Below are 10,277 nucleotides of genomic sequence, written 5' to 3'. Positions count from 1 at the left end.
CTTGGAAATCCTACAGGATCACTATGAGTTGGAATACTTGACAGCAAGGGGTTTGGTTCTTTGGGTTTATATATAGGTATATATATATACATACATATGCATACATATATATGTACATATATATAACTACATATATAATAAGCACATAATTATATATGGAACAATAAGAAAGAAGAAATTTACATTCAGTTGGTCAGAATCTTTTCTCAGGAAAATTAACATTTCAGCTAGGCTTGAGAGTGACAAAGAGCCAGGGTGGGAAACGTTGTTCCAGGCAAAATGAAAAGTCCTGCATTTAGAAGAATTCAACAAAAATTTAAAAGAAACCAGTATAGCTTCAGCATAGTCAGCAAGACCTTCTCCTTGGCAGTTTCCATTTTAGCATCCATCAAGAACAAAACCTGTAAACAAAAGAAAACAAACAAAAAACACATCACAAATACCAAAACTATCACCTGGGTTATTGATTTGGATCTTAGAATTAGAATAGCCAGTTATAATGATAGTTCAAATCTTGTTCTGCCTGATGCTATGGCCATTGGAATTCACAATTAGCTTCAGAGTGGGGACCTTTCATTCCCACTAATTTGGTGTAAGGAGTATCATAGTGAGAAATGCCATCATCTATTTAAGATGTATCTATCATATCCAAATGAAATTATTTACAGCCTCTTGATTTCAAAAACACAATGACCCTGTGTACAACAGAACAAAATGCTGCCCAGTCCTGGGTCGTCTTCACAATTGTTGTTATGCTTGAGCTCATAGTTGCAGCCACTGTGTCAATCCATGTCATTGAGGGTCTTCTTTTTGCTAACCCTTTACCAAGCATGATGTCCTCTCCAGGGACTGGTCCCTCCTGGTAACATGTCCAAAGCATGTGAGATGAAGTCTCTCCATCCTCACTTCTAAGGAGCATTCTGCCGGCACTTCTTCCAGGACAGATTTGTTCGTTCTCCTGGAAGTTCATGGTATATTCAATATTCTTCACCAACATGATAATTCGAAGGCATCAATTATTCTTTTCTTCCTTATTCATTGTCCAGCTTTTGCATGTATATGAGGGGATTGAAAACACCATGGCTTGGGTCAGGCCTCAAAGGTTATGATTTCCCTAGGAAGGGGCATAACATTAGCATTTCTCATGGCCCCCAATCCTAAGTGGAATTTTTTTTTTTCACATTGTTCATTACAAGTATATAGAAATACAGTTGATTTTGGTGTGTTTGTCTTGTATGCTGTAACTTTGCTAATATCAGGTGTTAGTTCTAACAGTTTTTTTTTTTTTTGGTGGATTTATCAGATTTTCTGATTTTCTGATGTGCAAGATAATGTCCCTTTCCCATGTGGAAGCATTTTATTTAATTTTCATGCCTATTTTCTCTGGATAGAGCCTCCTTTACAATGTTGAGTAGAAGTTGGGAGAGCTAACATCCTTATCTTGCTTCTTATCTAGAAATCTTTTACTGTTAAGTATGCTGACAGTTGTGGGTTTTTCACAGATGTCCTTTATCAGAATGAAGAATTACTCTCCTATTCCTATTTTGATGAGTGTTTTAAGTGGTGTTGAATTTAATCAAATGCTTTTCTGCATCTACCGAGATTTTCATGTGGTTTTTGCCTTTTATACTAATGATACGATGTAGTACATGAATTGGTTTTCAGATGCTAAACCAACATTGCATTCCTGGGGTAAATCCCAGTTGTACATGTTGTGTAATCCTTTTATATGTTTCTGGATTTTATTTACTAGCATTTCATTGAGGAATTTTGCATCTATCTTCATAAAGATAGAATTCATAATTCTATTTTCTTGTGATGTCTTTGGAGTCAGTATTTTGGAAAGTTTTGCAAAATATTTGTTATGAATTTTTAATTAAACATTGTATCTTCAAACAACAGCATTTCATTGCCTTACAGTTCTATAATTCAGAAGTGTAAAATCAAGGGGAGAATTCCTATCCTTGTTTTTTGTCAGCTTGTAGAGGTCACTTGAATTCATTGGCTAACAACCCTTTCCTTGTATGACTTCAACATCTTCCTTCTGTCACCACATCTTCTACCACTGACTGATCATCCTGAGTTCCCCTTATAAGTACCCCTGGATTGAAGTCCTTCATTGACAGTGGTTTTGAGTTCCCCTTATAAGTACCCCTGAATTGAAGTCCTTCATTGACAGTGGTTTTTTTTTTTTTTTTTATGTGCAATTGAAGGGGTTCTTTATCTTCTGCCATGATCAGTTTCTTTATTTATAAAACTGAAATAATAAAATTACTTCTCCCACATACCTCATGTAATTGTGCCTGTGAACAGAAAATGAGGAATGGTCTATGAAACTCTTGGTGAGGGGGTTTTTACTTTAACCTGAATCACTATAATTTTTAATATTGTCTGACTTACTTGCTTTAGACACATCATCAGGAGGATCAATTGCTGATGGAGAACATCATGTTTGGTGAAGTAGAGGGCCAACAAGGGTGAGTAAAACCCCCAGTGAGTTGAACTGGCAAAATAGCTGCAAGGTTGGACTTGAACATTCCAGGGATCATGAGGATAATGCAGGAATAGGCAATGTTTCATACTTATATACATAAAGTCAACACAAGTCAGTTGACAGCAGCTAACTACCTATCTAATATACCTATTTATAGTAATTTTATGTTTAACTTTTTGAGGTATCTCCAAACTGCGTTCCACAGTGACTAAACCATTGTACATTCTCAGTAGGAAGGTATGAGGGTTCCAGTTTCTCCACATCTCACCAATATTTGTTATTTTCCGTATTTTTTATTATAGTCTTTCTAATGGTCGTGAAGTGATATCTCATATCAGTTTCAAATTACATTTCTCTAATGACTGGTTATGTTGAACATCTTTTCATGTGTTTGTTAGCCATTTGTATACCTTCTTTAAGAAATGCCTATTTAAGTTCTTTGATAATTTTTTAATTGAACTTTTACCTTTTTGTTGTTGGAGTTGTAAAAGCATATTTTTAATACTAGACCTTTATCATATATATCACTTACAAGCATTTTTTTCAATTTTGTTGGTTCCTTTTCACTTTCTTGATAATGTCCTTTGATGCACAAAAGTTTTAAATTTTGGAGAGGTCCAGTTTATCTATTTTTGTTGCTGCTGCTTGTGCTTTTGGTGTAATATCTCAGAAACGATTGCAAATCTGAGGTCATGAAGGTTTACCCCTGTTTTCTTCTAAGAGGTTTATAGTTTTAGTTTCTTACATTTAGATATCTGATTTATTTTCAATTAATTTTGTATATGGTGTGAAGTAGGCATTCAACTTCATTCTTTTACATAGAGATATCCAGTTATTCTGCGCCATTTGTAGAATCTTTGTTGGGAGTTTTGAAGTGGTTGAATGGAACAATACTTTCAATTTCTTTGGGTGCCTTGTGATTTTTTGTTGAAGCAGTGCAAAAAAAATAAATACAGAAGACTCAAATTTCTAAAATTAGAGAGAAAATGGGAGATTATTACTGACCTTACAAAAATAAAAGGAATTGTAAAGAAATAGTATGGGCATTTTTATATCAACATGTTAGATAACCTAGATGAAATGGAAAAATTGCTAGAGAGACAAAAACTTTTAAACCTGACTCAAGAAGAATTAGAAAGTCTGAATAACAGACCTGCAACAAATAAAGGGATTGAATCAGTAATTTTAAAACTTCCGCAAAGAAAAGCCCAGGTTCAGATGGCTTCACAGGTGAGTTCTAGCAAATGTTTATAGAGGAATACCAATCTTTCACAAATTATTCCAAACACTGGAAGAGGAGAAAAAAATTCCAACTCAATTATGAAGCCAGTATTATTCTGACAGCAAAACCAAACAAGAATATCACAAGAAAAAACAAAACAAAACAAATACCAACCAATACCTCTTACAAATGTCATCAACAAAATATTAGCAAACTGAGTCCAGAAACTTATAAATCAGATTATATATCAGGAAAAGTGGAATTTATCCCAAAATGTAAGGCTGGCTTAACATCCAAAAGCCAGTTAATGCAATACACCATATGAATAGCACTAAGGGACAAAAAACAGATGACCTTCTCAATAGACACTTTAAAAACATTTTACAAAACCCAACATCCTTTGATGATAAAAACACTCAAAAAAGAATGAGATGAAATGCCTGCCTCCTGATGAATGTCACTTATGAAAACCCCAAGCTAACATCATACTTAATGGTGAAAGACTGAATGCTTTCCTCCGTGATAGGAATGGGATAATGTGTCTGTTCTCAGTACTTCTATTAACCATTGTACTGGAGGTGCCAGCCCAGGAAATGAGGGAAGAAAAAGACATAAGAATTATCAATTTTGGAAATGAAAAAAGAAAAAACTATCTCTATTTGCAAATATGATATTTTCATTTTGTTCACTAGCAAATAAATTATGTTTCATATATTTTTCCTCTGAGAAGTTAATCAAATTTCCAACATCATGCTAATCTTTTATTATCGACATTATCATGAAAGATGATCTTATGATGTCAATTTTTAGAAAATATTGAAGCTTCTTGTATGCATTAGCAATGGTCATTTTTTTTTGTAGAAAAATACACTTTACCAAATCTAACTCAACAATAAATAGAAAATCTGAAGAAAAAATTAAAGTTTATCAATAATTTAAAATCATTTCAAAAAATAAAGAAAGAGCAAGGAAAACAAACTCAACCATATGGTTTTACAGAGGAGTTACACCAAATAAGCAAGAGAAACAATCCACTCTTACAGACATTTCCAGAAAATAGTAACTATCGTATCAGAATAACATTAGCTTGATACCAAAATCAATCAAGGACAATAAAGAAAAAAACAAATTATAGACCAATTTCACTCATGAACAGACATAAGTATCCTCAAAAATTAGCAAACTGAATCCAATAATTATACAAAAACCTAGTATAATAAGACCTTGTTTGGTTCAACCAGGGAATGCATAGTTGAGTAATATTAAAAAAAAAAATTGATGTTATTACATACATTAATACAATAAATAAGAAAAATATTATTGTTAGATGTAGAAAGGAGCCCTGGTGGCATTGTGGTTAAGAGTTCAGCTGCTAACCAAAAGGTCAGCAGTTCAAATCCACAAGTTGCTCCTTGGAAACCCTAAGGGGCACTTCTACTTTGTCCTATGGGCCAGTTCTACTCTGTTCTATAGGGTCCCTATGAGTCAGAATCAACTTGATGGCAAAGGGTTTGGTTTGGTTTTGCTAGGTGCAGAAAAAGCATTGAATGACCCTTAACACACAGACATATTTTTAAAAAAACCTTAGTAAACAAGGACTGGAACGAACTTTCTTAAACTGATAAAGCATACATAAAAGAAAACCAAACTAGCAAAAACTTAAGGGAAACAATGCACTTAATGGTGCAAGTGGCAAAGCATTTACTTTACCATCAGAACCAAAGTAAAGATGTCCAGTTATTAATACCTTTCTTGTACTAGAGGTCTTACCAGGGTTGTACGCAAGAAAAATGAATTAGTAATGAGGACTCTGTCATACAAAAGTGAATAAAACTTCAGGACAGATAACTTGGTAAAGCCTTGAACTCAGAGAGTCAGCCTTTCACTGGGTCACTATCCTCCTGTTGTCTATGAGAAATAAGCATCACTAGACAGTTCTGAGTAATTAGGAATACATTTTCCAAAAATATACATCGAGGACATAAAACAGAAAAATTGTAAATGTTGTGACTGTTAACTTTTTTGTTATTAAATATATTATAAATTTATATCCTTAATTAAAATTACATTTAAATATTTTACATTTGTAAGTGCTTTATTTAATTATATATAAAACATTAAAGAAGAACTAAATAAATGGAGAAAAACACAAATTTCATGGACATGGAGGGTCAGTATCATAAAGAACCCATTGTTCTCAATCTTATTTTTGAACTCAAAGCAATTCCGATCAGTGTTCCAATATGATTTTTCACAGAACTTAACATGATTATTCTAAAATTTATATGGAAGAAAAGAGAATGAAGGATAACCAAGAACTTGCTGAAGACTAAGAAGGGATGCATTCTTTCACTCATATCGAATTTTACCATAAAACAATTGTATTTGACAAAGTGTTATATTGACACAGAAATAACTCAAAAATGAGAAAAAAATAGTCTCTTCAGAAATTGATCTTGGCATGTGAACACTTTTAACTTCGACAAACCATTGATTATCAGTACAGAAAAGACTATTCATAAAATGATGTTGGGGAAAGTGCTTATCCATGGAAAGTATTATATTAGACAGCTACCTCATATAAAAAAGAAAAGACAAAGTTCAATTAAAAGCTTAAACGTAAAAGACAAAGCTTTAAACTTTTAGAAGAAAATTAAAAAACTATCTTTATGTCTTTATATAGGGAAGGTTTTCTTAAATGTACACAAAAAGTGCAAATCAATAAGAAAAAGATTGATGAATTCAATTATATTCATATTAATAATTTTTGGTCCTCAATAAACCTTCTAAAATTGGAAGACAAGCCACACACTAAGAGAGAATATCTGAAACACACACAGTCACTGATGGAATGGTTTACAGAACTATACAGTGTTCAAGTTAATAAACAAAAATTAATAATAAAAACCCAATAGAAAATGGCTAAAGAATATGAATTGCCATCCAAAAAGCCAGCAGTTCAAATCCACCAGGCACTCTTTGAAAACTCTATGGGGCAGTTCTACTCTGTCCTATAGGCTCTCTACAAGTTGGAATTGACTCGAACGCAATGGTTTTTTTTTTTTTTTTAAGAAACTAAAGGATAAAGAGTGATAAAGATATGACAAGATGCTTAGTTGTCTTAATAACTGGAAAAATGCAAAATGAAAGCATTTTAAACTTGCTAACCCAAAACCCGGTACCAAATCGAGTCGATTCTGACTCATAGCGACCCTATAAGACAGAGTAGAACTGCTCATAGAGTTTCCAAGGATTAAGTTTACATTGGTCAATACCATGTGATACCTTAGATCTAGAGCAACAATAACATTCACACACTGCTTTTGGAAGTGCATATTTTCACAACTACTTTGTAAAACAATTCAATTTCTTTTTAAAGTTGAACATGCTAGCTACCATCTGACCCAGAAATTTTATTCCAAAGCTTATACCTAAAAAAAAAAAAAAAAAAAAACTCACACATGCAAACCAGGAAGCAGATTCAGAGTATTGTTTGCAGAAGCAAAAATCAGGGAGAAAAACAATATATTGGATAAATAATTCACAATTTATTCACACAGTGAAATACTAAATATCGGTAAAAATAAATAAACTGCAACTAGAGGCATCAACATGGTTGGATGTAAATATATTTTTCACATAAATACATGTGGAAAAAAAATCAACTTACTGAATCATATATGGCTTACCATTCTTTTCTTTACGAAGTTCAAAAACAAACCAAACTATACTATATTTTGTTGAGACGCACATACACGTGTAGTAAAATTGTAAATAAAATCTAGAGTATGGCTTAAAATTCAAGACAACAGTTACTTCTCAGGAGAAAAGAGAATCAGGGAGGAAGGAAAATAGAGTATCAATAGGAATAGTCTCATTCTAGTCTGTTTCTGAATGTTTATTTTAATGCCTTCTTAAATATTTCTATTAAGTGTATATTTAAGAATGTATTATCGCACTCCAAAAACTGTTCTAAATCCTGGAATAAAAATAGACCCATGCCATTTATTTGCTATCTAATTTCTCAATCTATAGGTGTGATGGTGTCATGGATTTCTCATGAGCGATGAGTGTGTGGGCATGTGATAATATGACCCTGCAAGTGTACCTATCTGTGCACATCAGCACTTAGATGATTATGTCAACAAATAAAGTAATGAAATGTAATAAAGAGGGACTTTTAAAATAAAAACTCCACACTCACAGGTGATTTTTCCTTAGCTATTATTCCTAAGGTCTTATATTTTTTGAGTATTCTCTTTGTAGATTTAATAAAAAAAAAAAAAAAAAATTTTTTTTTTTTTTAAAGAGCTGGGGAAATCATCTCAAGAATTTGGAGATTTGTGGGCTAGGAAGGTAATATTTTCCTTAGATATATCTGATCTGCATTAAACTGACATGTGATGGAGTCATTATAATTTTTTCAAGGCTTTAAAATATTTATTTTTAGAGTGAACCATCATAATTCATAAATTAAATACAACAGTGAACATTTTTAGAAAAGTGACTTTCTTTACTTGTCTCTTTTTTATTAAATTTTATTGTGCTTTAGTGAAAGTTTACAGCTCAAGTTAATTTCTCATTGAAAAATTTATGCACATATTGTTTTGTGACATTGGTTGTAATCCCCACAATGTACCAGTGTTTTCCCTCTTTCCACCCTGGGTTCCCTGTGTCCAACTATCTACTTCCTGTCCCTTCCTGGATTCTATATAATTAAAATATAAATCCTATAGAAGACTTTACCTTCCCAACAGCCTTCTGAAAGGCACTCTTGACCTCTTTGTTCCTAAGACTATAGACCAGAGGGTTAAGCATGGGAATGACTATGGCGTAGAACACAGATGCCATTTTGTCTGTATCCATGGAATGAATGGAGCTGGGTTGTAAGTACATGAAGATGACCGTCCCATAGAAGATGGAGACTGCAGTGATGTGGGAAGTACAGGTGGAAAAGGCCTTCTGGCGTCCTTCAGATGAGTGCATCCTCAGGATAGTAGTAAATATAAACAAATAAGAGATCAAGATGACCAGGAGAGAAAAAAGGGCATTAAAACCTACTACAAAAAAAATAACTGTCTCACTGATGTATCTGTCAGAGCATGAGAGAGCCAGAAGAGGAGGAGCATCACAGAAAAAGTGATCAATCACATTGGCCCTGCAGAAGGAGAGCCTGAAAGTGTTCCCAGTGTGGATGGAAGCGTTCAGGAAACCACAGACATAGGAGCCTATGGCCAGAAAAGCACACACATCTGTTGTCATTGTGGTGGTATAGTGAAGGGGTTTGCACACTGCTGCGTAGCGATCATAAGCCATTGAGGCCAAAAGAAAACTTTCCACAGTGATAAAGCCTGCAAAAAAGAAGAACTGAGTGGCACAAGCATTGTAGGAGATAATTTTGTCTCCCGTGAGAAACTCTGCCATTACCTTAGGAGTAACAGCTGAGGAATAACCAAAGTCGGCCAGAGAGAGGTTACTGAGGAAAAAGTACATGGGAGTGTGGAGACGAGAGTCCATCAGGATCAACAGGATCATCCCCAGGTTCCCAACCAGAGTGATGAGGTAGATGAGAAAAAAGGTTATGAAGAGCGGGATCTGCAGTTCTGGGTCATTGGTAAGCCCCACAAGAATGAACTCAGTCAACTCTGTTCTGTTCTCCATTGGGATCATTTGGAAATTATGTAGCTGCCCTGCGGCAATGAGAAAACAGGATCATAATGAAAGAGAATAATCCACTGTCCTGCTATCAATTAGTATGTCTACTTCATCCCTTATTTTAGCATTGCAATGATCATTTCTAGGATTCACTAGATGTAAGGTATGACTAACAAACAAACTTCTACTTTTAGTTGTTTATGGAATGATAAGGTGTTCCAGCTAAAAGGATTTTGAAAATAAAGTATAGAGAAGGAAAGTGAGTTCTGCAAAATCACAAGATTATTTACTGACTGGAGTGGGCCAGACTTCCAATTCAGATTTTCTAACACTGACACAAAACATTGTTGATATTAACTAATCTAAATTAACTCAAGTAGCTGATGTGACCCCCACGTGTCTGTCAGTTTGTTGTCCTGTGGGGGCTTGCGTGTTGCTGTGATGCTGGAAGCTATCCCACCGGTATTCAGATACCAGCAGGGTCATCCATGGAGGACAGGTTTCAGCTGAGCTTCCAGACTAAGACAGACTAGGAAGAAGGACCCGGCAGTCTACTTCTCAAAAGCATTAGCTAGTGAAAACCTTATGAATAGCAGCGGGACATTGTCTGATATAGTGCTGGAAGACGAGCCCCCCAGGTTGGAAGGCACTCAAAAGATGACTGGGGAAGAGCTGCCTCCTCAAAGTAGAGTCGACCTTAATGATGTGAATGGAGTAAAGCTTTCGGGACCTTCATTTGCTGATGTGGCACGACTCAAAATGAGAAGAAACAGCTGCAAACATCCATTAATAATCAGAACCTGGAATGTATGAAGTATGAATCAGGAAAATTGGAAATCGTCAAAAATGAAATGGATAAAATAATGAAATAAACATTGATATCCTAGGCATTAGTGAGCTAAAATG

General features: G+C 34.4%; 1 protein-coding gene across 1 annotated transcript; it reads right to left on the bottom strand.

The window, feature by feature from the left end:
• Positions 1-8,432: 8,432 nt before the first annotated feature.
• On the bottom strand, positions 8,433-9,386 carry LOC126080827 (olfactory receptor 5B12-like). Its single transcript, XM_049892012.1, has one exon. It carries the CDS (start codon positions 9,384-9,386, stop codon positions 8,433-8,435), a length of 954 nt encoding a protein of 317 aa, XP_049747969.1.
• Positions 9,387-10,277: the final 891 nt, after the last annotated feature.

The sequence above is a fragment of the Elephas maximus genome, chromosome 7 (genome assembly GCF_024166365.1).
Source record: "Elephas maximus indicus isolate mEleMax1 chromosome 7, mEleMax1 primary haplotype, whole genome shotgun sequence".
Classification (NCBI taxonomy): Eukaryota; Metazoa; Chordata; class Mammalia; order Proboscidea; family Elephantidae; genus Elephas; species Elephas maximus.
Note: the sequence above shows the minus strand (reverse complement) of the source record. Positions and strands in the feature narration are given on the sequence as shown.